The following is a 26803-nucleotide window of genomic DNA, read 5'->3' as shown; positions in this document are numbered from 1 at the left end:
AATATATTTGAAATGTATGTAAATGGAAAAAGTATGTGTGTAATAAATGCATTAAACAATACAAGTATGTACATGATAAAATACATCTTCCATATATTTTTAAATACATAATTTTAAAGCATTCAATGGTTTAAAAAAAATGGTGTGTTATTTTTTTGGTTAAGGGGGAGTATTCTGTTTGTTGGCAGAGCACTGGTTCAGGATAAACCTTCTGCCCTGTAGAACACTGTGTGCTGGTACAACATCACATCACTGGGAAGTACAGAGAAGCGTGCTTCTGAGAAAAGCAGGTCAACCAGCCACACGCTGGGTGTGTGCACATGTTTGTGTGTACAGTGCAGGTACATTTGTCTGCGTATCTGTGTTGGTACCCATACTTCATAATCACAATTACAAATTCAGTCACTACTCGTTACTGAAAATAACACTTTATTGGAAAAAACAAATCAGTATAATTTATACATTTTGGTCCTCTAATTCTAACTATAGCATTTCTCCGTAGGTCTACATCTCGGTCACCCAAAATGACAGCTTCTGGTCTCCACCAACCACACACAGCGGAAGCGTCCTATGCCAGCTTAGCCCCGCCCCAACAGTGGATGTTCCAATCATCACAGGCTGCGACAAAGGTAGAAAAAGGCGAGTTATGGTACATTTCTCACACTTTCTGACAGACACACAGACACGGAAGCCATGGACAGGAAACACTGACCTGCGGGTGACCAAGGTGATGCACCAATAACTGGCTGCTGATCTTTCCAGGGCACCCGGTGGTGGAGAAGAGATTCTCATTGGCTCTAGACCACCTGAGAAAACCAATATCATCACATCTACAGAATAGCACATACATAGACTCTCATACCAATACTACACAAATGCATATCCTACTGAAAGCAACTGCAGATGCAAGACAATGTTTTTCTCCCCATGTAAATGAAGGGCAGATTTAAAATCGTAGTTGAAAACAGCGAATGGTACCTGAACAGGCGGGCTCGGTCCACATGAACAGGTCTTTTCTCCTGTGGGTAACTGGGAGAAATGCAGACAGTTAGAGGAACAACTCAGAGCCACACACACACCACAACTGCACACCACACCCAAGCAGGCAGGAATGGGGTTACCTGGAGCGGGTGATATCCCAGATCACCCAGTCATTTCCTGCCACCGCGCCCACCTTAATGGTGTTGGTGAGGCACCAGTCAGCAGACATGAGAGGACTCTGCCCGCTGTCCAGGGACAGAATGGCCTGCTGGGTAACCAGGTCGTAGAAACGCACAATCCCGTTCTTCTCAGCGACCATCAACTGCAGGGGAGAGATGGGGGATGCACAGCTAGTCACACACTAATGGGAGCTACACAGGCCAGATTTTGGTTTATTGCAAACAGCTGAAAACCTGAAAGATTCCGATTATGTGTATCTGTGTGTGTGTGTGTGTGAGTTACCACAGAAGCCTCCATCCATCACAAGTTAATCCCCAATTTACTAGTGAGCAAAACATTAAATACAATAATGCCAATTTGTAAAGCTGCCCCAGATGTCACTCTGAGCTCACAGAAGTGCATTATGGTCTCGTCAGACACAAATGGAAATGGTAGCAATGAAGTCAATTTCAGTGCAACTGAAAGAGCTCTACGTTGAGACTGGGCCATTCCACACAGATCTGCCACGCCACCAGCGCACAGACGGAAGAAGGGACAGACAGACAGACAGACGGAGGAATCAGTTTCCACTGTGCTCCTGAGTTTGGGGCAGGAGGGTGGATGATGTTCACCTTGAAGATCTCCTCGGGGTGCCAGCACACACTCATCCCAGGAGACTGCAGCAGGAAGGTGGTGGTCAGGCTCCCATCCAAAGCCCACAGCCTGCAGACAGTGTAAACCGGTGTTTCAGTATACACAACACAAATCCAGTGGCAGCGATGGAAAAAGGAGTAAGGAGAGAGAGTTTTGACAATATATGGGTATGAGATTACACAGGTGGCATTATGCAACTTTATGCAGAAAAAAAGCACACATTGGTCAAATACACAAGAAAGAGAACAATATGCATGTATGGAAAATCAGGTGTGAATGTACATAGGTAATACGATACAGTGCAGAAGAGTAAACAGGACAGGTCTGAGTAAGTATGTATGAATGAATGTGAGAGACTGTGTAAAGCTGTGGACATTTTTTGGCTTGAGTGTGGCAAGATGAGTGTGTGTATATATTGAGTTTATAGAGGTAAGAAAGTATACAAGAATCTGTACAGGTTATAGTACAAATGTGAGTGCGCAAGAGTGTGTGTAGAGGTGAGAATGCAAACAGCCAAGATACATTCCCTCCATTTCTATTAAGGACAGTGCCACTTGGCCGTTCCACAATTAGCCATCAGGCCAAATTTCACTGTATTTATAGTTTCATTACCCCTGGGTAGGTAACTAGATGCAGGAAATATGTGATGTCAAATAAAGGCCAAGTGTGCACATACAGGTGTTAAGAGTTTATCTCGGTGCAAGTGCGAGTGTACAACTCTGTAGAGTAGGTTTTTCACTGGGAAATGCCTAAGTCAGCGGAAGTCTGGAAATCGGAGAAACAACCGGGTTTGATACTTTGAGAAAAGAAAAAAAGCGAAAGAAATGTTGAGCATCATCGAACGAAAAATGAGCGCTCAACTAACAGAACCACGGGGACAGTCTGGCGCAGCTAAAAATAAACCCTGGAGACAGGGCTGTTTCTGCGGAAGGATGATGACGTTAGCTGGCCTAGGTGTTGACAGCCCAGAGAACAAAGGATTAAACAGCTTAATACCACCAGCTAAAAATAATGAGGGACAACGTTTTTTTCCCCTCTTCCAGAAATGAAACAGAAAAGTTCTCCAAACCTAACCCAAGACCAAAATGTAACACTGCTGAAACACCAATACCTTTAGTTCTTTCACAACAATGATGCGACTGATGTTATCAGACATAAAATTCTTTCCTTATTCATAATTGTTCTTGGCAATTTACTTGTTAAAAGGGAACTTCCTGCCTCAGACAAAAATGGTGAACATCTCTTGTAGCCACTGTTAATGACAGTAGCGTCTCTCCTAAAACCCCTAATAACAAACTATCGTCATCCATACTACCAAGATTTAGCGATTGTATGGGTCATTTTAAAGGAAAGAGTACATGCTTCAAGGTTTAAGCAAAATCTTATTTTCCCACACTAAACTTACTCTATTAATATGGCCCTGAGCTCGCCATAGAAATCAGTGTGATCCATCTTGACAGAAAGATATTCTCAGGGTATAGAGGAGAGCCACATGGCCACACCAGAGATCTCCACCAAACCGCAGATTTTATACGAGACACCCAGTGGTAACAGTCTAAAAGGCTATTACCCAACGATCGAAATAAATGCACACACAAACTGTCACATTTTCGTGGCCAAAGCTTGTAGGACAGACTCTTTGCATCAGGGAGACTGGCGTTTACACTTGGGATGAAATATAGTAACTTTAAAAATGACTTGCACTGTACCATGTTATGATCACAGCATTAGCAATCTCTCTCTTCGCCATGCACCGCTAAGAGCACTCAGTCACAATAACATACTCCTTCAACCGCTCACTCTGTACCACAGTAAACTACTGTCACAATAACTCACCCTATATCACAATAACATACTGCCTCAATCACTCATTCTGTACCACAGCAACATAAGAGCTTCAACCACTGCCAATATACCACAGTAACATACTGTCACAATAACTCCATGTCACAATAACATACTGCTTCAACCGCTCACTCTATACTATAGTAAAATATCACTTCCACTACTGTCTGTACCACATTGATATAATACTCTACGACAATGACCTACTGCTTCAAACAGCTTGCACAGTGAACCACTGTGTAACGTGTTGTTTCTATCATCGCCACAAACTGAGCCAAACTATAATGTACGACTTCCACATGCAATAAACTGAATGAACTGAAAACAGTTCAGCCAGACAATATTACAGCCCGGGTGTTTGGGGCATAAATGCTTTTCCAGAATAAACGGAAATGGGAGAATGTTATGTCGGATGCGAGTGATTTGATTTATCTGACAATGCAAGATATACAAGATTAATAACTTATTCACACAGGGACATCCATCACCATTAAAGCAGAGCATTCTGATTGGCCGAACACTAAATATCCTTCACATTAATCATTTTAATTCTCCTCTCCTACGAAACTTGCCGTCAACGAGATCGCTCAATTTTCCACAGAAAAGTTAGGACCTTCAGTGGAAAAATAAACTATAAAGCCGGCCCCTGTCATCACTGCTGTGGAACACGGAAGCCAATCAGACTCAAAGCTGCACAGCAGACAAACCAATCGCATTAGGACTATAACATTCACTTCAGCTGTACATCAGAAACAAATAATAAATAAAAAAAAGAGTCAAAGTCGACGCAGAGAGCCGCCTGACTTCACAGAGCAATCTGCAGTTCCCCTGCGCACCACCAGGCAGTGCTGTGCGGCGCTCTGTGTGGGTATGAACCCACTGAACTTGGCCTCGGGTGACCCACTTCTCCCTGATGTAACGGGGGAAAGTGAGCGCTCGGAGAGCAAGCTGCCGTCCAACTTCTGTGAGGCAGAAGAGCTGCTCTCTAACTGCTCTCTCAAATCTAAACAGCCCGAAATTAAAAACACATTTTCATCAATCCGTCCCTTAAACTCGCCGAGCTGGACATGCAAGTAAATAGCGTCTCAACTTAATCGAACGCAAACAGTGCCTGAGCGGGACTGCAGCAGGGGTGTGAGGCTTGGTCCCTGGGGACTGATGTGCGCAATGCTTTCTGTTCCAGACAACGGCAGGCCAAACTGCTGAAATAAGTTCATTAGCTACATGCATTTACAGCTGTGAAATTTCCTAAATACACTTCATTTTCCGAGCACTGGGAGAGATGAAAATGTCTGGCTGCGCATTAGCGTTTGCAAACATGGAAACCCAATAAGAAACCACAGAAGAACTGCTGTATCTCACAAAGTGGCTCCCGAGGATCTGAATCCAATAACAAACCAATTAAAATAAAAGGAATAATAAATGATTAAGTTAACGGTTAAGCAAATTAAGAATGGAGGCTGGAACAGACGCCAGCATAGACAAACCTCAAAGAACTGCTCATCCACGTACAGCAAATACTGACAAGAGCTTGCACAAACAGAGCACGGAGTACAGGCTGGTTCCACAGTCTGCAAGCCACTATCGTGGAAATTGGTTAAATGATTAATTGTACAAATAAATACATAAACAGAATAAATAGCATTTCGCTGAATGCAGAGTAACTACTGAACACCAAGAAGTGCAATGGATCAACAGCAGAAACTGAGGTAAAGGCTTAAGATGGAGCTGAATCTATGCCAGATGCCACTGACTAATACAATACAAGTAAAGCAATAAATGGTAAATAACCACTGCAATAAATACACAGTAAATAATGAGAATTGAGCAGAATTAATAGCAAGCATTAGTGTATTCATCCTGGTAGTTTCAGCTCAATGAATATGAGATTAAAGAGCAGACTGTCTTTAATTTGAGGGTATACCCATATCTGCTGACCCTTGTAGGAATTACAGCCCCCACATTTTAGGGGAGTAATGGGTAAATAAATATCATCGTTAATATAGTTCTCATATTTAGTACTTGGTTGCAATGCCTTTGCATTTAATGACTGCCTGAAGTCTGTGACCCAAAGACACTGCCAGATGTTGGGAATCTTCCCTGGTAAGGATCTGCCAGGCCTGTTTCACAGCAATCTTTGGCTCCTGTTTGTTTCGGGGGATTTTTGCCTTTAGTCTTGTCTTCAGCAAGTGAAACGCATCTTCAATTAGATACTGGACGGGTCATGTACACTGCCAGTAAAGAACATTGCACTTTCTGGCCAAGAAGAAATGGCAAGATGAAGCTGAGGCATTTGGCTGAATCTGAGCAGGTGTTTCTGTAAACTTCAGAATTCATCCTGCTGCTACCGTTGGCAGTCGCATTATCGATGAAGACCAGGTAGTCAGTTCCACCGGCAGTCATACATGCACAAGCCGCAGAACTGCCTCCACCACGTTTCACAGATGACTGAGGGTGCTTCGGCTCATGAGCAGTTTCTTTCTTTCTCCACACTTTCCTCTTTCCTAAGAATGTACTGAACAGTTGATTTTGACACACCCAATGTTTTGCCTGTTTCTGATCAATTTATTCAGATTCCCCCCTCATGACGGCCTGTTTCACTGGCACGGACACTTATTTGTTTCTCATGTTGAGAGACAACAGCAACAGATTCCAAACGCAAATTCCACACCCAGAATCAACTCCAGCCTTTGTGAGTTTGTTTTGTGCATGAACTAATGCTGGAGACAAACAACTGGCCAAGAAGCAATTGAGCAGTCAACTGTCCAATTATTTTTGCTCCCCCAAAAATGGGGGACCATGTATAAAAAGAGGCCGATATCCTTAAACAGAGCATCTGATATGGATGCAAATACCCATATATTAATGATGACGGTTTGCACTTTACGTTCATATTCATCGTTGTATTTCAAACCCATTGTGCTGGACAACAGAAATTGTGTCACTGTCCCGATACCTTTGCTTTTAACTCTACATATATTTATTTTATATCATTATTATTCTTTTTTTCATCCACTCTCATATGAACACCAGCTCACACACTGTAAGGCCTGCTCCTTCACGCATATCAAAAGCTGTTTTTGTGGGCAAGTTGGAAGCCTTTCTGTGAACTCGATCCGTCTTTGATTCCTCTCTTCTCCTTCCTCCCGCAGTTCCTCCTGAAGGCAGAGGTTTTAAGTCCCCCCGCAGGTGGAAAGCTCCTCTGTTTATTTTGGCCTGAGGGGAGAGGGCGGCCGATCGGGGGAACGGGTGTTTCCTGCAGGAGTGTGGACCGGCCCGCCCCTGCGCTCTTATCTGGTGGGGAGAGAGACCCCTTCCCCAGCCTCCTCAAACTCTGAGCGTACCGCGTTCACAGAGGAAACCCAAACTACGGCCTGGGACACGACGGGTATTTGCGGAAGCCGTGCGAACGGCTGAGGCTATTTGAGAGAGAGGGTGAGCCTGTGCATGTGCAAGTTAGACGGAGCGCGTGCTGGACAGAGCTGCAGAGACCGCCAAAGAGCGTGATAGCGGCCGTCGGCGGGGGGACTCCATTTTCACCTCACCGCCGAATACAATAAGCAAAGATTTCTCCGCGTCTGTAGTTCCATTACCCACATCCCTGGGCCGGGGCAGGGTAGCTCTGCTTTGCACACTGCCCCTCCTGGGTGACAAGTGCAGGAAAATAAACACTCCACCGCGCGAGCAGTTCTGGCAAAAACACTGTACGCCACACATCAGGAAACAGCAGGACTCTGAGCGGACCAACACAGAGAGCCGATCTCCCAGGGCGTGGCTGCTGCTGCCTTTTCGACAGGGGCTACGCTGAAAGATATACTCCTTTTAAGTGGGTTATAGACCCTTAGTGCTTTATGTTCTATAATCATTACTGAGGACTTGAGCTTGCAGAATAGGGCAGACCCCACTTGTTGGTTGATTTTTGAATTAAAACTCATCAAAATAAAATGAAACCGGTCAAATGCACAACTTTTGTTCTCCGTTTGTGTATACCTTTCACCGTCAACCTGTAACATTTGGTCACACGCCACCTTCACAAATGGAGCTCATCAGAACTTGATGCTCATCAGAATGCCAAAATGCCAAAAATGGCTGGGATATTAAGTATACCTTTTCAGTTCTGGCCAGGGTATTAGCCAGTTGCTCTGGGTAACAGCTAAATGGGGGCGGCCTGTACCGTAGTGGTTATGGTACACGACTGGGACAATATAAACGTAACGTAACCCGAGATCAGAGTAAGAGGCCGGATCGCTGCCGTTACTCCGCGGCCCGATTGACGCGGTAACGGTTACCGGGAGGAGGAAAGAGCGGCCAGAGAGCGAGGAAGACACGGCGAGGGGCCGCAGGACCGCCACGGACCGAGCGTGTGTTGCGGTGAGGTCTCACTGGAAGAGCACACACTCAGCGCACCACACCCTCCAGCAGGTCTCCACGGGCGTGTTTTAGAGCGGAGGACATGGAAACGGAAGCCCATATATGGGCATGAAGTCGGCTGAGCATGGCTTGTCCACAAAGGATGTGACTCGACAGTGTGCATATGTGTTTGTGTGTGTGTGTGTGTGTGTGTCTGTGTGTGTGTGCGGGCGCGCATGTTTTGACGGCATTTGGGCTAGTGTTCATCTGTGAGGTGCGTTGCTGGAACTGACCTGCAAGTGTGGTCATCGCTGACAGAAGCAATCTGTTTCCCCTCTGTTGGTTCAAACACCAAATGATTGACATAATCAGTGTGGCCATCCATCACCTGAACAACATATGACGACACATACACACAAGCTGAACAGGGCAGTCAGAAGAACAACACCTCAATATGCACACAGTATCACAGCTCAGAACCACTCCACGTGGTAAAATGTTCCCTTTGTACCCATCATGTTAGTGTCGCCTTGTGCCAGCGTGTCAGTCAGTGTACAGTGTACATGTGTCAGCGGTTCTGTGCCGTGTCAGTGTACAGTGCCTGTGTGTGCATTGTGTGTTTATCAGTGTGATAGACTGAAATTCAATAGTGATCATCCTACGGGAGAACTACAATATGGATACCATCCTGCCTGAAACTCGCTGGAGCCTGCATCTTCTTGAAATAGTAACAAAAAAAAAAAGAGTTCCCTCTAAAAAGGCTCTGCTGTATTCGGCACAAACTCTGAAATGAGTTATGAGCTCAGCAGCTACACTGAAAACAAGCCCTTTTAGCTTTCCCTTTGAAGCCGTTACATGCGAGAGGTCACTCCACACAAAAAATATGGGTCTTTCTGTTTCTGGAGGTTGTGGGTGGAGGGGGGGATTTTCTTTTGACCAGACACAGAGAGCAGGAGGAGGACTGAGAGCCTGCCTGCCTGTCTGAAACAGGGCGTTTAATTCCTCAGCGCATTGCAGCCCAGCATGACCAAGACTGTGCAGCCGGGCACGGCCAGGAATGGGCAGTTCACCACGTCTCTCTCACGCAACGTCTCTCTCACGCAACGTCTCCCTCACGCAACGCTCCAACGTCAGCGTTTGAGAAGGGTGAGCGTGTACGGTTCTGAAGGTGAATGTCGCACGCCTGTGTGTGTGGGGTGACAGGAGGCATGCAGCAGGAGACGGTCACGCCAGGAGAGACGGGAGGTCGTGAGAGACAGGGTAGTTTGGGGGCCGTGACTCACCTTCATTTTGTGTGTGTCCTGCAGGTCGGACGTCAGAAGCCTGAGTTTCCGGTCAGCCCCGGCAGTGCAGAACCTGAAGGGGGAAAGAGTGCCCATGAACAAGGCCTCGAGACCCACACGACTAGAGAAAGCTTGGCCTAACTATCTGAGACTTGAAGGGTGAGAATGGGCCATTCAGCACATGCAGGCTCTTAGGGGTGCTTTTCCACATCTGCAGTATGGCGTGTGCGTGTGTGTTAATGACTTCTGTGGTTTGGTGTGTGTGTGTGTGTGTGTATGTGTGTGTTAATGACTTGGGCAGATATCCATAGAAACACTGCCCCAGTGATTGTAATTGCAAAGATAAACATGAAAACACGATGACCTGTGCCATTTCCTCTAATCAACCGTATTCAGCGCTGAACCACACCATTATTGACTTCTGACAACACACACACCACACCCCACACACACCAAACGCACACTCACTACACCATACACGCGAGTGCACAAACGCATACACAGGAAAGAACATCCACATCTTGATAATGAGTTCAGTCACTGCATGTTTAACGTCTGAATGCAGGAGAGCTGGGGGTCACTGAAGGAGGCAAATCCTGTTCTGAGAGGCACTCACCCTCCCCGCTCATTTGTCGTTTCCTACAGCTCACGGCCCGGACAGTGCAAAATGTGCACCGTCATGTCTGCCGCAGTGTTGCCCAACACGCAGTTTGTTGGAAGAACGGTATATTTCACTGAGTCCAGCTCGGCCGTGACTGTTCAGTGACAACCATTTATTTTCCAGATGACAACACTGGAAGCGCAGGTTGAATTTACGTGAGGTTAGGTGCTGGTTTGTGTTTGGAGTGGGTCGGTTCCTGCTACAGTCAGATCTGTTGTTTTATATGAGAAGCAGAGGTTTCCCAGCCCTCTCCCTCCTGACTCAGGGCTGTGGATCATGCTGGCTGGGGAGGCTGGCTGCGGCCCAGGTTCCCCCCGCACCGGGCCCCAGGTTCCCCCCGCACCGGGCCCCAGGTTCCCCCGCGCTGGGCCCCTTCCCCGAGCAGCAGGCCTCCCTGAAGCCTCAGGCATGCCTGCGGGAACGCCGCGCTTTTCCTGGAAGGAACACGAGCGGGGCGCCACCACCGCACGCTAACGCACACCCTCCACGATGCAGCTAACTTAACCTCTCACAAAAGAGGAGGTCTACCAGAATCTCTCCAAACTGTATTTAACCACAGGGAACCCTAGCCCCGCTCTCTCTCCGGCCTTTCTGCTGAAGATTTATCCACAGAGACTAAGTACAGTAAGTAAGCCCCGGCCTGTCTGCTGAGGGCTTAATAGCAGAGTCACAGGAAGTACAGCAGCGTTTGTCCCTCCACTGAAAGCAAACAGCCCCATTATCCTGAGCTTCCTATGACCAGGGAGCTAATGGATCCTGCCAGCACTTACCAACTGCCTTCAGCTTGAAGGAATGCTCTGTCAATTTCAGTTCTGAGGGCAAATTCAACTAACATTCGGAGGGCCTTGCAGGCATACTGAGACATATAGCTGCAGTCACTGTTCTAACACTTATAATGAGCCCATGTACAGAGGAATGCACCATGTACCTGGTGAGCAGGTGAATAGGGCAGTTTGCAGTAGGGCAGTTTTACCTGGTGAGCAGGTGAATAGGGCAGTTTGCAGTAGGGCAGTTTTACCTGGTGAGCAGGTGAATAGGGCAGTTTTAGGGCAGTTTTACCAGGTGAGCAGGTGAATAGGGCGGTTTGCAGTAGGGCAGTGGTAGCTGGTGAGCAGGGTTTATAGAGCAGTTTGTAGTAGGGCAGTGGTACCTGATGACCTGGGGAAGCTGGTCCAGTCGGGTTTCAGGGCTCCAAGCAAGGGTGTCCACACGTAGCCCATGATGAAAGATTCGCAAAATAGTGAACTCCACTCCATCCACCTCTGTGTCTTCCTCCTGCGCGCGCACACACACACACACACACAAAAAGAGTGATGAGGATGTTCCATCTCAACCGTTTTTGTCAGAATGACCACATAACCTCTGATGCCACACTTCTCTCAGGCCCACCTGGAAGCGGACGGTTCCCACCACCACGTGCTGGTTCCCCCCGTAGGCCAGGAGGGAGGAGGAGCCGCTGTGGAACGGGCTGAACTCCACAGTGTGCACGTAGTCCTCGCACGGCACCGTGTAGCTGGGCCCCCGCACATCCTCCTGCTTCATGCCGTCACCTGACCACACCCGACCACACCTGCCAGGGCGAGAGTGAGGAAGAGACCCTTTCCACATCGTCCAGATTTCCGCCCAACAAGGGGCATCCTCTTCTGCGTGTTAACAACGGCCCATTACATGAGCTAGAGAAACAAGCTTAAAGTCTCCATTGTATCAGCAGGGACTTTGCATGACGGCTGAAGCAGGAGCAGAATATTGCCAGGGTTTCTTAGAAAATTTTCATTTTCTTAGAAACCCTGAGTAAGCTGGGGAACATCAACTAATCCGTGACTAAGCCTCATGTCATTAATGCCGCTCAGTCACATGTTGCATGGTTTTCAGAATAACGATGTTGAATCAGACTGTGACCATTGAATACAGGCAGAAGTAATTTTATTGGATCCAAGCACGGTCAAACATTTTTTCATGTTGAATTTTCTGCATGTCACTAGCTCCCCAAAGACTAGGATGAAAAATAAACCATTGATGAAATGCAGCCATAAGGCCTCCTGGGCTGTTGGCACAAATGAGACCACGATATGAATGCACCTAAATGCAGTTGGTCAAGTAGACCATCTTCCGGTCAGACCACAGGATCACAGTCCAATATATCAGTTGCTTTGTTTGACACTCCTGATACAGCAACAACAACCCAGCTACCACAACACATTATATAAATGATGTAGCAACCTGATACTTCTATAGCAATGCTGTGAGAACACTTCTCCAACAAAAATTTACTGTTAGACATTGTCAACTGATATCTTGCACTCACTGCTCTCTATATCTGCTATTAACTTTGGAATAAAAATACATTATTATTCTGCCATTACTCTAGCACTCTTATAACTTCCAGATGAATTAATAGATTGCTTTTGGTTAAAATCATATGCCCTTTGGTCTTCAATCTTACACACCTTGGGAAAACTCCATTTTTGTAGCACTTGGTGATGTGGAAAAACACGATTTACCTCCTGTCAACAACTAATTTTACACTGCACACTTCCTGAGCAAGATCCAAGCACCATCCAATTACTTCACATAGTTAAGAGCATGGAGCTCTCTCTCCACTTTTCCAACTGACTTAGACAGTAGCTGCTTTCTTCTTCCAGTTTTACCTGATTGATAAAACTTACCCAGAACTGCCGTGGCCTCTCCCTACCTCCTTCCAGTAACTCATACCTCCGATAACACTGATCCCAACACTGCATGTCCTAATCTCATATCTCAATACCTACCATTACTCACAAAAGCAAATAGGCTAGAATGTAAGCAAACTAAGCATTATATTTGTTGTGACTTAATCTATAATTTTATAAATATATTGAGTCTCACATCCACACTTGAACTGCATTCTGAAAAATGGCAAAAGCATTATCTGATTGACACAGAACAGCCATCCTATCTATTCATGCAACATGCTTTACCTCTTACGTTAACAATCTATGTAAATTCTGAAATTACTTGGTTACTGCACTCTGCATTTTGCATTCTGCACTTTGCTCAGCATAAATGCAATCAATTGCAGAAGCTGCATCTTCACAGATTTTTTTTATTTCAGCACAACCTACTAAAGTTACTCTTGTGGAAACACAGGTCCAATTCATCCAACAGTTCCGGATTCAATCACTGTTTTAGCAATCAAAGCCCAGCCCTTTATTTTGGATTATTTTCCCAGAACACTTCTGTACACTCATTGACAGAAGTGTTCTGGGAAAATAATCCATTACACGTCATATGCCATTTCATCTGTGTGTCAAACAAATCATTGCAGTGGTGGTCTGTATCATGTTAGAAGTACTGAGCACTCCACACACTATCAGGGTAATGACAAGAACGATCCAGCTGTGCCTCCAGGTCTCAATGAGTATGGATGCATTTCAGCCCTGAGACAGTAAGCAGGACCACTATTGCGAGGTAATCATGGAGAGCTATCAAATGTGCACAGTCAAGCAAGATCCGCCCAGCGACGCCACGCACGGGCCTGTTTTTTTTAGCTGCAGCCATGGAAACCGATTATCCACACATGCCCTGACTGAAACTTTTCCAGGCACATGCAATGTGACCTCTTTCCTTCCCACACAAGGGGGTCCCGGGTCATGCAGATGGAGGCTTATAGAAAGCCTGAAACAGCGCCACAAGCATCAGCTGATGAAGTAATTTGAAAATGTGACATAATTCCAACCAGGCACAGCATGCACTGTGAACCTCCCTACCGCGTCAACCTACAATTATTCAATACAAGGCCATCCTTAGTGGATGGGTGGACACCTGCCTATACAACATATACAAAATAGGAAGTGGGTTTGTGAGATCTATTAAACACACATATATCATGATGCAAATATAAGCTCACAAACACTCAGATGATGTGTGAGGTTGCAACAATGTGCAAGTTTACAACAATGGATACCATCTGAAGAACTGTACAATATAACACCTGGCACTGAGGTATCATCTAACCTTACAACCTGTCAATACTACAGTCTACCAAACCTACATCAAAACTCGGAGAACACTTACAGTTCAATACAAAGCCTGCTTCCGATCCACAAGCCCCAGGGCAACTGGAAATACCTGGGGACACAGATGTTGCATCACGTTCTGGAAGCTAGAATAGCCTTTTCTGTTGTCAACCAAACACACTGTAACCCCCCGTTACATCCATTTAGCAAACCACATGTATAGCCCGTAGCCAAATATAAACGTTCTGACGTTTCTGTGAACAGAATTAACCTTGGTTTGTACTGGTACGTATGTTTATATTGTTCAAACAACAGTTGGTGTGAATACCTAGTAGCAACTTTTGCACGAGAAGACTACTTGTACGAGAAGTTATACTGTATAGCGTTGACTGTAGTACGCGGTCTAACTCACCCAGTAATGACATGGATTGACGTGAATAAACGTCAACACAGGTCAATAACAAGTGACCAAACTATGCCATGTGCAATACAATTAAAACACAGAATCAAATGGAGAGAACTTCAGGTAACTTCGATAAAGCGAATAGTTAGTGCTAGCGTTTGTGATTACAGAACATGAAGCGTATTTGAATGACAAATAAATTATGCAATATTAGCTGATCACCAACTTTGCCAAACACTCGTGACAGAAAATACAACACAAGCTAGCTAGCTAACTAACTATAGCTATATTACGTAGTTAATAGTTAGCTACGTTTAATTATAGCTAGCTAGTAACATCAACAAACAAGTTCTAATCAAAAGGTTTAGATAAAATATTCTCATAAAAAGATATAGTTACTGACAATTTACCTGAATACCAAGCCTTTTGGTTCTAATTCTGAATAAATAATTGCTTATTTTGTTCATGAAATATCATCGTATGGTAGCTTGCATTAGTTCAACCAAGACAGCCATTTATGCGCGCCTGGAATTCATGCTTGAAAATAGCAGTTTCGTCATTGGTCCACTAGTTCATTTCCGGGTTATAAGACTACCCTGTTCGTATTGGCCAGAAATCGAGTGACCGAGAGATTTAAATTTTCAAAACATTTTCCCTCACCCTGGTTTCTCAGCTGCATCACCGCACCTGGCAAATTTGTCGTACTCAAGTTGAATTTTTGAATCGCTTAGCTGCTTTTCCAAGGTGTTGATTTCACTTGGACTATTTGTGAGATTTAGATTTTTTATGATGGTACCTATTGGGATATTTAACTAACCTTAGCTTACATACAAGCTAGTATACCGTAAATGTTGGGTTCAATACTTTGAAGTGTAATACATACTGATAATCCGTCTGTTATTTTCCTCTCCTTTCAGTCTCCGCATAAGAGGACAATGGCAAGTTTGGAAGAAAACCTGAAGACCGTGGTTCGAATTTTCAGAAGAGAATGTCACCGAATTCTCGAGTCAGAGAGGACTACCATCCATGGCGCAGACGGAATGCTCACAATCCTACAGCTAGTGATGGCCGAATTAAACAAAGAGGTATATTTTTATTCCCAGTAGCGTTAAAGCTTCTAGTAATTGACTGAAGATTAAATATAGCTATGTGCTACGTGGCTAGTGAAGAACCATGTCCCATATAAGACCAAAATTTGTAGAAACGTGTGCCTGAGAACTTTGGCGTGCAAAATTGCCCAGAGGACAGCAAAACTAATAGTTTTTTTTCTTTTCTTTTTTTCCCCGTTAATTAATGGGCATATTCTTTAAAGCCACCTTTACTCATTCCTTATTGTGTAGCGTCACCTCTGCACCTATTTCTAAAAAGATGTTTAATGTCACCCTGTTCTAAAAGTTTTAAAGTTAATCCTTTCTGGGTACGTCAATGAATCAAATTTTGCAACCACAAGAACAAATTTGCTACACTGCAGTACATCAGTGGAAAAGTAACACTGATGTGTTTACCACCACATGAAAATGCAGCTCTTAGTTTGGTTATGGGGTTTGGTTGCATTTTTCTGAATTTGTATTTAGGAAATGTACTCAGTGTTTTTAATCCATCAAGATAATCTCCCGTGGTTTCCTTACTAAATATAGTTTCCCGTGGCCAAAACATGTTTGCTTTTTAACTGTGCAATATTAGCATTTTCTATCAAGATTCTCTGAAATTTCCATAACTAGTAGGCTACATCGACTCCTTATTGCCATTGACCTTGCTGGTCTTGGAAATCTCCAATGTCTTCTGCCTTCTCTCCCTTCGCTTACAACAGGAGACTGGAGAGTTTGCAGTAGCTCTGAGTGATGTCATCAGTGCCTGGAAACACTTATTGCGGGATAAATCCCGACTGCCTCACGACGGGTCCCCTCGTCTACCGAAGTATGACGTCATCCGGAAAGAGTACGACTCCTTCCTGAAGCAAACCAACGCAGTCGACCTGATAGATGTCCATGGAATGTATGAGCGTCTTAGGGGAGATCAAGACCCAAAGAGCCCACTGTCCTCGGTGAGTGGCTATGCGATTTGCTGACAGCCCTCCCGTCCTTGACCATGGAGCTGCAGACCTCATTTGAGTATGCCCTTGTCTGTCTCCTCTTTCAGCTGCAGCTGCTGCACTTCCTCTCCGGTGACGGGGAGACTACGGACGAGAAGGAATCCGTCCCTCCTTGTCCGACTACTCCCTCCAGCAGGCCAAGCCAGGGCAGCTCACAGGTGAAGCCCGTGCTCCCCCAGACCGTGTTGCATTAAAGCCGGATTCATAGTATCTGCTCTGTGTTGCCAACTGGTACAGTATGCCCCATGATCTTCCGGTCCACCTTCGTGAAATGTAATCCCTGTGTTATTCTCATTCTGATTTTGGTGCCTGTATACCCTGCCATAACCCATTGCATTCACCTTTCACATTGCAGGCAGTCTTAATCCCAGACATGCTCTGTAGTGTCTGGAAAGGGAAATTCCAGACACTATTCCAGAATTCCAGAAATTCCCTACTCATAGTGCTATAAAGCTGATGGCCAGACTAGAGGTGACCGCTGGTTGACTCCATAGTCGACTGTTCTCTTTACAGGAAGCTCCATACTGTTCCAGTCTGTTAAAGGCAGGAAAGCTGTATGGTTTAATTTTGTGGTATAGGTATATCCCATACAGAATGTGTTTTGAGTATTGTTGTAGGCTGTGTGACTGAATGCGTTAATACTCACCCCCTGACTTTACACTTGCTGTTAACATAGTGCCATGTGTCAACATGGACATTGCATTGGGTACGATTCCCAAGGGTTGGTTTGACTGTGTAACAGGTGGCTTTCGCAGTCCCTTGTACTGTGTAAAGTGCAGAAACTGAATGTTCTCAATCGTAAAGAGCTGGACTCTGAGCTGTGAAGCTGTCGTGAATACTGGTCCATTGAGCTCTCTCCTTTCCCAGGCTGGCCAACACCCGGTCTCACTCTGGAAACAATCTCCTTCCCATTAGCTGGACCCTTAAATCATATTGCTCAGATTTAAGAGGGAAATGTGAATTCAATTATGTGGTGGATATTTTAAAAAACAGAGGCTACTGCTGCCCAGTCTCCCCTGCTCTTGGCCGAACCGATGATTTATCTGTGGTTTTGCACAGTTTGATCAGCAATTTGTGCGGACTGGGTAAATCCATGACGCAGCCGATCAAAACCCGCTCAAAACTGCCAATGGTTCTTTGTTTGGCACCCACAAAAAAACATTTACAGAATATGCAGTATTAATGGTGTTGGTAATGTGTTAGTGGCTGGAGTCACAGTTTGTGAACTTCTGTTGGGGACTGATGGAGTGTTAGTCTCTCGGGTTTGTTTTCTGTGAAAAATAGTGGGCAGTGGCAGGCAGTGTTGGTGTTTCCTGGGCGAGAGCATCGTGTTGGAAGGTGGTGGCGGAACTGTTCTTCACTATGTGTGCTCGTATGTGCATTTCATGGCTTGTCTCCTGTCTGTTGCAAAAGGGACTGAAGAGGCTCTTCTGTTCATACTTGGGCCTGCTGGTAAACACCAAGAATGACCTGGCGCTGGCACACACGCTGGACGTGCCCGGCAGAGGGCTCGGACGTGTGGCTTTCACAGACCTGAAGCATGCTGCTCGCTCCAACAGCACCTCTCTCTTCCTGGTGAGGAGGTTGACAGCTTGTCTTGGGGAGGGAGGGGGGGTACTGGAGGTATTGGGTTTGGTTCCAAGGCTGTGCCATAAATCCATAATCTCTCATTTTGGGAGCCCCCAGCTGGGGGGACCCCAGTGTTAAGCACTGCACATGCCTGTCGATGGGAGGCTGAGGTTCCCTACTGTCAGCCTGTGAAGTGCGAAGCAGAAGTGAATTTTTGGAGGGGATCTATGAAACTGCATCCCAAAAACTACAGCTAACCCTCCACACAGATGTCTCATCTCCATTTTCATGTGTCCTATAAATCAGCTGAATTAATTATTTAGGTCATTAATTCTGCTCATTTAATCTCTGGTCAGGGAGTGTGGTTGGGGGGTGAGTGAGGGCAGTGTTTATGATGCTTATTAATGGGGACTTGCTTGACCTTTTTTTAACATTGATTCCTGGAGTCTGGATTGGTAGAGTAGCATGACTGTGCTGCTCACAGCTTTACTGCTAAATAAAGTGCTCCTGATAATTATTTGTGGCTTAAAGTCATGTACAGTTCATGCATAATTGGTGAAAGACCATTGGAAATAAAAATAATCAGTTTTTACTTGTTCTATTATACATGAAATACCAAAGAAAACAAATGTTATAATATTAAGCCTATTTTATTCAGTTGAGGTTATAATTGAGGTTTTTTAAATCCTGGAAGCAACGGAGTACTACTTCTGCCTGCTACAGGACGATTTGCTGTTTGTCATTTGGAGACCATGTTTATTGTGTATATCATGTGCCAATTGTATTCCAACCAGCGACCACCTTGTAGGTTGCCAGTGAGAAATGAACTTGAAGTGCATACACGTACAAAACAGTCGACCCGTGTCAGACCTCCAGTGCTCGTGTTCAGAAATAACATTGCGTTCAAATTTTCCAGTTTATATGGCCTATTTGAAAAAGTAAGTAAATCTCTATCTTGTGGCTTAACGCTATAAACGCTAGGAACAAAGTTAATTTGCAGGGTCTGTAAAGGCAGTGACGTGTCACTAACGTTCAGTTGTGCTCTTATGAAAGGCGGCGACATCGTTTGTGAGGGCGATCCAGCTAGGGGGGAGGGGGTACGCCCCCGCTGACTCTGACCCCCTGCGGAAGCACATTAAGGGCCTCTCGGACTTTGTGCATTTCACCGATCGCCTGGAAGAGCTGCTTGGAGAGATACCTGACCCCAGGTGTGCCCCCCCACCCCACCCTTTTATGCCTTCTCATCCCTGTGTCCTTCTCTAGGCTGGGGGGTGCATGCTTTCATTTGTGTAGGATTGGGGTTTTTTCAGCAGCTGGTCAATATTTCCCTTGGAGTTTATAACAGCCGACGCAATTCAGCTGGTGGAGGTAGAGGTGTTTAGGGCGGTAATGGGTAGGGTTTGATTGTATGTAGGACAGATTGTGGTGTAATGGGTAAGATCTGGTTCTATATAGGGGAGCTGTTTTGGGCAGTCATGGTGGGGTTTGATTGTATGTAGGGCAGGTTGGTGTTTGTGGCAGTAATGGGTAATATTACAATTTATTTAATATTATAAGGCAGGGTAAGGGGCTGGGTTGGGGTTAGGTTGTGCTTTAGAGTGGTAGCAGACAGGGCATTCCTCCTCTCTGTGTGCTGTTCTGCAGTAATTTCTCCAAGCCCTTGGCTGTAGGCTGACCCACCTTTGTTTTTATATGGCTTATTTTTTCCCTTCTCTTCAAATAACATTTAATGATTGCCGACTTGTGGAAGTCTTTTGATAAGCATGTTTTAACAATTCCAAAGTTATCTGAATTGCATCAAGCACATTTTAAACAAAGCATGTTCTTTGGTCAACCTCTTTCTTTTGATTTCAAGAAACCGATATCTCCAAAGACATTAAGCTATTTCATGATTATTCCCATATCCTTCATAATGTTTTTGGATTCAGTTTAAACCTGGGGCAGTGTTATCGGGTCAAAACAAGGCCCGTCTCACTGCAAAACAAGTTAGAGAAACACCTAACATCTCCAGTTCTGCTCTGCTCAATTTCCCCATGTTTTCGGATATCCTCTCCCTTTGGACTGATGTTATCACTTCACCTTCCCTTGTTGTCATGTGGGCCTTTTATGACCCCTGGGAATTCTTTTACTAAGAATAGCCGTACTTGTTTGAAGATTTTTAATTTTGTGGTGCCCAATGTGCCCAATTCATTTCTTTTTTTTAACCCTATTTTTCCTTGCTCTACCTAGTACCCATTTTCTATGTAGGCCTGACCATTCCTTACAATATCTTCCATCTGTCCATGAAGGCACACAGAGGAGACACTCATTGTTAGCATGGTTGTAGCATTTGCTGTTTTGAGTGAGCGTCGGGTCGTCTCTCCTCAGCGAGGCGGGGGCCAGGATCGTGGGCAGCATCAGGGCCGCTCTGCTGAAGGGCCGCAGCAGCGGGGACCCTGCTGGCGGGGCCGTGGAGGAGGTGGCCCGCGATCTGAGGCACCACATTAACCGCATCCACACCGCTGAGAGGGAGGAGGCCTGCGGCACGGGGATCAGCCCAGCACGGGTAACCGGGTCCCGGCCTCGTGTCACACAAACGGGCCCACGTCTTGCGTCCTTGGTTTGGAGAACGCAGCAGTTTTAATACTGGTTTTTGTTGGTGTTCTCAGCCCAGGGCGTACGCCATTAACCACGCCACGGCGTACGGAGGGCGGGAGGCTGTGAAGCTGTTCGTGGCCCTGCTGGATGAGGAGGCTTTGGCTCCGCCGTGCAGGAACAAGGCCGCACTGCTGTCTGGAGACCTTGATCCCTTCGACGGGGCAGGAGAGACCAGCATCCTCATGCTCTTCCGGTACGCCAAGTCTTCTCCACTTTACAGGCTGTCGTACTCACTGACGGGCCTTCTTGACTCTTAACTCTTGACATGCGCATAGCTGGTGTTCCCTGTCATTACCAAGTGCTGATAATAAAGAGGCTTCAAGTTATTTAGGCGGCTTCAATAAGTCTTCATATGCCTTGGAAGTCTGCTGTAATAATCGGCAAAAACCTTGCAGAAATTAAAGAAACGACTCACCTAGCTTAAATTTAATTCCTACTGAGAACTGGACCTTCCATTTTGAACTCTTGCCATGGAAAAGTGGTAGTTGCAAACCGGCCCTGATGCGGTCATCCGCTCCTCTGTGTTGTGGTTTTTTCAGGTCTCCTGAGGCTCCCACTGGCTCCTCTCCCAAACCCCTGCAGCTCCGCATCCAGGACCAGCTGGACCAAGCCAAACCCACGGTACCGGTCCCTTCTCTCCCATAGCACTCTGCACAGAAACCCAACTCAAATGGTTCCAACTGGTACCAGTGCCCCTTCTCTCAAAACCTACTGTGCAGAAATCTGTATGAGAATTACAGTGGTGGTGGTTGTGGGGGCTTGCATAGATGTAAGGTCCTTAAGAGTTCAGTCATTTCCACCAGTTCATTTGGCCCTGTCTGGAGACTAGTCTGCTGCTGAAGAGGTATCGTACTCGGGCTGTGAAAGTATTTAAACATCTGCCTGCAACACCTGCTAATAAAACTTGCCATATTCATTCAGAAATAAAACCTGCAGCTGCACCTTTTTTGTATTGCATGTGGATGTATATGCGATATATTTCAGCATTCTCTAATGGGCCCTTGGTGAAAATCAGTGTTCTGTAATGGGTTCTTGACTCCTTCAGTGTTCTGTAATGGGCCCTTTGCTGCTCCATTGTTCGGTAATGGGCCTTTGGCACTTCCTATGTGCTGAAAGGGACCGAACTGTTTTAGTGCTCTCTAATGGGTCATGAGCTCTTGCCGTTTTCCACACCTCCATGCAAAGAATGCTGGTTGCCTTTGAAGACCATTAATCAGCCAAGTAACTTAATCAGCATGAGAAATCTCAGTGCTACTTCCTACTGTCTGCAGAAGGACTTAAACCCAGACTGTCCCAATAGTTTCTTCATGTGCTGACGTCAGACTACACCGAGGTGCTGAGATTTAGTTTCTACATGGTCCCTCATTTACTGCTTCTGGGTGTGTTTCTGAAAGGCACATTAATCTTTTTTTTTTTTTTTTCCTCCACAAATTATGATTAACCCATCTTTTTTGTTCATGGGTTTATTTAAGGGGGTTTGCAAACGTTGTGAAATCTAACTCTAGCTTTTAGCTACTGTAAGAACTGATATGATTCTACTCTCATTTAAAGTATCTGAGAATTTAATCCATGAAGGACTTTTTAAATCCTGCTTTAAAAAAAAAAACCCAATTCATTTTGTTTCTTGGGCTTGAATTTGCAGGTGAAAGGCTATAAAAGGGTAGCTTAATGCACCTCACCTATGAAATGTGTCCTAAGCCTGTTACCTGAACATCATTGCTGTCTCTGAAGTCAGTGCCACATAACCAAACAGTCCTGAACTTTAAAATGGAAGCCTTTGAACTGTGGATTGTTTCCTAGTTTGCTAAGAGTAAGCATGACAAAATCAATGTTTAACCATGTTGGGAACAGTGTAAACATTGACTTAATTCTTACCATTTAGGCATTTAAAAGGTGTGCGATGAACCCACCTAATTTATTTTTGCCTTTTGCACTATGGTGGTTCTTGCCTGGATGTGAACTGGCACCTCAAAGTTGTGGGAGCTGCTTCTGCTGTGAGCAGGACGCTCTCCCAATGTGAAAGAGCACTGGGAATGAGTTTCTGTGAAATGCTTTGTTACCGAGTAGTCAGGCCAGCCGGCCCCCTGATCTGTTTGTACATTTTATTTATTTTTTCAGTTTTCCTTTGAAAAGTGATTTTTATCTGTCTGCTCTCAGCCTATCGATCTCTGTCTGGCTCTGCCTGCTCCTGGGTTGTGTCTGGGACTCTTCTGCAGACGCGCTCGGTGAGAAATCCTGGATTCTCAGTAATCCGGGATGAAAGGCAATGGGGTGTGCTGGAGATCTCTGTACGCTGGGGAGAAACGTGCTAAGGAAACTGTGGTGTTTCTGTTTGAATACTGTGTGCGTATGCGCATATACTATATATGTGCATGTCTTGTGTCTGTGTCCGCTGCTTATTTAGCTATTCTTTTAAATGTAGAAAAAGAAAAGGGAACATTCTGCCGCAGCTATTCTCACAAGCAAAAAAAATAATAATTTGGTGGATCCAAGGCAAACAAATTCTCCTTATTGGGCATGCACTTGTGGGTGTGAAACTGGCTTCTTTTCCTGCCAAGACATCCCGGTTCATTACACCGCAATGTGAAATCGCTGTGCTGATAATGAGGCATGAAAATGGCCTTTCCGCCCTGCAGGTGAAACGGAAGGCCATCAGGTCTCAGTTTGCGTGCACGTACCGGGAGGAGGACCCACCACTGATCCGGGTGCTGGAGTTCCCCAGTGCCAGCCAGGCCCCGACCTGCGTGCACCCCGCTCCCAAACGCTCCACCGAGGAGGTGTCGCTGCAGACCGGTACGTCTGCGTTACTGACACAGCAGCAGGTATAGCCCGTGTCCTGCTCCACTGCGGAAAATATGGCACGTACCCCCCCCTGCCCCCCCTAGCTTCTCTTTACCGCCAATCGCATGCAGAAACCCGAGTCTGGTTTCCATTCATAACGAACTCCCCGACCCCCGGGACTGCTTCTGCTTCCTCTGACGCCATACGCTCGGGCAGGTGCCCAGACATCCAACCGCATTCTCCCGGCCAGGTACTCGAACCCTGCCCAGGGACCGAACCTTTACATCAACCTTTTAAACGATTCCCCATTCCCTGTTCTGTAAGTTCTGGCCCCTCCACCTCTGTAGTAAACCTCTTTTGTGATCTCACGTTCTCTCCCTCTCCTATTCTGAGATTCAGGCTGTACTCCATCACGTTATATGACACCTGTTCAGTCGTGGGTTTTCAGGATAAACATGTCACTTTAAGCTGAAGGCTGACGTCAGCAGTGTTCTCGGCACCGCTTTCCCAACTCTGCGTCTCTCTCGCTCTCTGTTCCATTTTGTCCTTTTATAAACATAAGTCTCCTTTCTTCCCCTCTCTCCAGGGGAGAGTACTGTGGAGCCAGAGGGTATGGAGAGGAAAGTCCAGAGGCCTGCATTGGGGCTGCGCTGTGCCAACCCTCGGGGGGCCCAGGACCGCGCGTCCGGTAAGGGAAGAAGCGCAGGTGGTCAGGCAGGAAGCAAGGCCTGCAAGAGAAAGGAAGTGGACAGGAGCGGCGATGCGGAGAATTGTCCGCCTCCGAAGAGAGGCCCCACGGCGAAGGCCCAAAAAAACTCGGACCTGCCCTCCAGGGCGACGGCGAGGAGCTCAAACGTGGCCAAGAAGAAGAAGCTGGTCGCTGGCCAGACCACACTGACCGGCTTCTTCAGGTTGTAGGGGCGCACAGGGGAGCCTGACGGCCTCTGTGTGTGTCTGGTGTCCCATCACTCTGCTTTACGCCATAATGATGACTTATTAGGACTGAGCTAGTTGACGTGGTTTGTAATTCAAGCCCTGCACTCCATAACCCAGTCACAGTTGTTCTTTGTGTGTCTGGGAGTGGGGCTGGGAACCGAGAATGGTGTTACAGGCTGGGTTCCCGCTCTCTTGGACGTGATGGAGATTCTGCTCCCCCTCTCGTGTAAGTGGTGTGGTCGTCTTCCTGAACATTTAATAGTTGAGGTTTTTAATTGAGACATTGCATGCTGAGGCAGTAGAGTCTTCAACCGTTCTCCATTAGTATGGAAAATGGGGAGTTGTGTGTGTGTGTGTGTGGGGGGGGGGAATGCTGCGCTAGAGGATTGTGTTTGAGCTCAGAAATATGGGCTGAAGTTTTATTATTTTTTAATTTATTTATTTTGTTTAATCATGGATGTATGGATAAGCTTGCTGTATTTACAGCAACAATTTCAACCCCTTGTTCAGGCTTGCACGACATGAAGGTTCATGTGTATGATATTTTTATAGCCTTGTATGAATCAATGTACAACTTTTGTTTGCACCTTTCCAAATAATTTTTATTAAACTTTTAAACTTTCATTTACATGTCCAGTTTTTACTGTGGTGTCAGGACTCCTCTGTGGAATATCATGAGTGTTTTATGAAGAGCACCAGACACGGGCTGCCAGATTTCCGTCGTCTCTCCTACTGCTGCCAGCAGGGTCTGTACATTCTTCCCAGCATGCAGTTGTGCACTGAGGGGGAAGAAGAATACATTGGCTGTGAAACCCTTTGCCCTGTGGGGGGGGTGTCACCACACCTAATTTAGTGTGCAATTGCAGTTTTAACCAGTGTGACCGGTAGAGGAGGTTTTGATCTGTGTAATAGATTTTCACTTGCATTTTGCGGATACTCTTATCCAGAGCAATACTGTTTTTAGAAAAATCCCAATTGTACGGCTGGATATTTACTGAAGCAATTCGGGTAAAGTACCTCGCTTTAAGAGTAAAATGGCTGTGCCTCTGAATTACAGTCCTCAAATCCTGTACCCTGGTCATTATAGAGATCGTAAACCTCCCTACCGGTAAATAATTTGGTAATATTTAGCAAAATCTCATCTGTCATCAAGACGATGTAAGAGGAACAGGAGATGAAGGGGTGGTACTCACTGTCTGTCTTCTTGGGGATTTGCTCATCTGCCCCTCTGCGCAACTTGATGTTGATCTGTTCATCTGAGGTGGCTCCTGCTTCCTGCGTGTGTGGGAACTGTTGTGCTTGAAGAAGGTCTGAGCTCTGAAGACCAAAATTCTACAGGGCAGAAGTTAGTCATACCTGTTCACATGCCATAAGTGTAGAACATTCCAGATACAGCTATATCAGCTGGTTGCACAAACTGGTTAAGTCAATTACGGAAGCAAAATGGTATATATGATATGCCCCTGTTGCACTTTCTTTGTTGCTCAATATTGTTAGGAAGATTCACATTAAGCAACCTAAATAAAAGTAGCGCAAATGAGAACCAATTTCCATGTGCACCTTCCTGCTGTTCTATGATGGATTTGAGGCACCTGAATTCACATAAATTATTTCTGAAAGAAGCCTATGTTGGCAGTGATGATGTCAACAGTCTTTGTTTTAGTTGAACATGTTTTGATGTTGGTGATGCACATGGTGGTGATGTGGATGATGCTGGCACGAGAAGACTCAACGATTCGAGTTATCTGAAACCTACTGTGATGATGAAGACCTTTTTCCTCTCAAACAGGCCACTGTCCCAGGTTGGGTTCTGGATGGTGGCCAGGGCGCCGATGGAGTTCCCCGGCATGGTCTCTCCACCCATGGCTGTATTGAAGTCCTGCTCTGTCCATCCTTCATCCTGCTGTCCGGTGGGTATGGCGCTGGAGGCGGCCATTATGTAGCACCTGGAGAACAGTGCCATGGCGAAAACCACTGTGTAAGCGGAGTTGGTTGGTCTTGCCATCTTCAGAATGGTGTCTTTGGGAACGAACACTGTTATCCGAGTAGGAATGGCTTATATACCCCTGGGTATAAAGAAGGGTGGCTGATGAGCTGGAAGGGCTCATAAATGACGGCAGGAAAGTCTGGGCCCACACACTGGGCTATTCTGTTGAACTGGGCTTAAGAGGGACACGTAGCTCCACCTGTGAAAGCTGAGAACATGACTCAATTCAGGGACGGATCTAATCTAGCAGATTACATGCGTTGTGCTTCCATCCCTGTGAGGATGCGCTCTTGTCTCTGGGGAGCTGTGAATGCAGGCCCAGGGAGGGGCCACCACCTTTTCAGTCAGTGAGTGGTCAGGCATTTGTGTGGCTGTCAGGTGAGAGTCACTCTGAAGGGCTTGGATTGAGTCATCTGCTGCTACTGAAAGGACATAATGCCCACAGTCTGTCCGCTTGTTTCAGAGAGCAT

At 45.9% G+C, this 26803-nt stretch overlaps 3 protein-coding genes across 6 annotated transcripts; 1 reads left to right on the top strand and 2 right to left on the bottom strand.

The window, feature by feature from the left end:
• Positions 1-412: 412 nt before the first annotated feature.
• Positions 413-14881, bottom strand: nup37 (nucleoporin 37). Of its 2 annotated transcripts, XM_061252479.1 has the most exons (11): positions 14742-14881; positions 13987-14040; positions 11323-11503; positions 11084-11208; positions 9273-9345; positions 8283-8377; positions 1773-1863; positions 1122-1303; positions 979-1029; positions 713-806; positions 413-618 (listed from the first exon to the last, which is right to left on the bottom strand). In XM_061252479.1, the coding sequence occupies exons 3-11, from the start codon at positions 11473-11475 to the stop codon at positions 505-507; spliced, it is 978 nt and encodes a 325-aa protein (XP_061108463.1). In that variant the 5' UTR covers positions 11476-11503; positions 13987-14040; positions 14742-14881; the 3' UTR covers positions 413-504. The 2 variants fall into 2 exon arrangements, with proteins under 2 accessions (XP_061108463.1, XP_061108464.1); XM_061252480.1 differs by lacking the exon at positions 13987-14040 and having other exon boundaries at positions 14742-14869.
• A 64-nt stretch (positions 14882-14945) lies between these two features.
• Positions 14946-24970, top strand: parpbp (PARP1 binding protein). 3 transcript variants are annotated; one of them, XM_061251880.1, is made up of 11 exons: positions 14946-15075; positions 15249-15416; positions 16142-16375; positions 16471-16581; positions 17837-17998; positions 19046-19200; positions 20360-20537; positions 20641-20822; positions 21169-21250; positions 23266-23422; positions 23997-24970. In XM_061251880.1, exons 2-11 carry the CDS (start codon positions 15267-15269, stop codon positions 24326-24328), a joined length of 1743 nt encoding a protein of 580 aa, XP_061107864.1. In that variant the 5' UTR covers positions 14946-15075; positions 15249-15266; the 3' UTR covers positions 24329-24970. The 3 variants fall into 3 exon arrangements, with proteins under 3 accessions (XP_061107864.1, XP_061107865.1, XP_061107863.1); XM_061251881.1 differs by having other exon boundaries at positions 15003-15099; XM_061251879.1 differs by having other exon boundaries at positions 15025-15123.
• A 26-nt stretch (positions 24971-24996) lies between these two features.
• pmch (pro-melanin-concentrating hormone) lies at positions 24997-26351 on the bottom strand. Its single transcript, XM_061251113.1, has 3 exons — positions 26103-26351; positions 25540-25678; positions 24997-25125 (listed from the first exon to the last, which is right to left on the bottom strand). The coding sequence occupies exons 1-3, from the start codon at positions 26349-26351 to the stop codon at positions 25076-25078; spliced, it is 438 nt and encodes a 145-aa protein (XP_061107097.1). The 3' UTR covers positions 24997-25075.
• Positions 26352-26803: the final 452 nt, after the last annotated feature.

This window comes from Conger conger, chromosome 8 (assembly GCF_963514075.1).
Source record: "Conger conger chromosome 8, fConCon1.1, whole genome shotgun sequence".
In the NCBI taxonomy this organism is placed as follows: Eukaryota; Metazoa; Chordata; class Actinopteri; order Anguilliformes; family Congridae; genus Conger; species Conger conger.
Note: the sequence above shows the minus strand (reverse complement) of the source record. Positions and strands in the feature narration are given on the sequence as shown.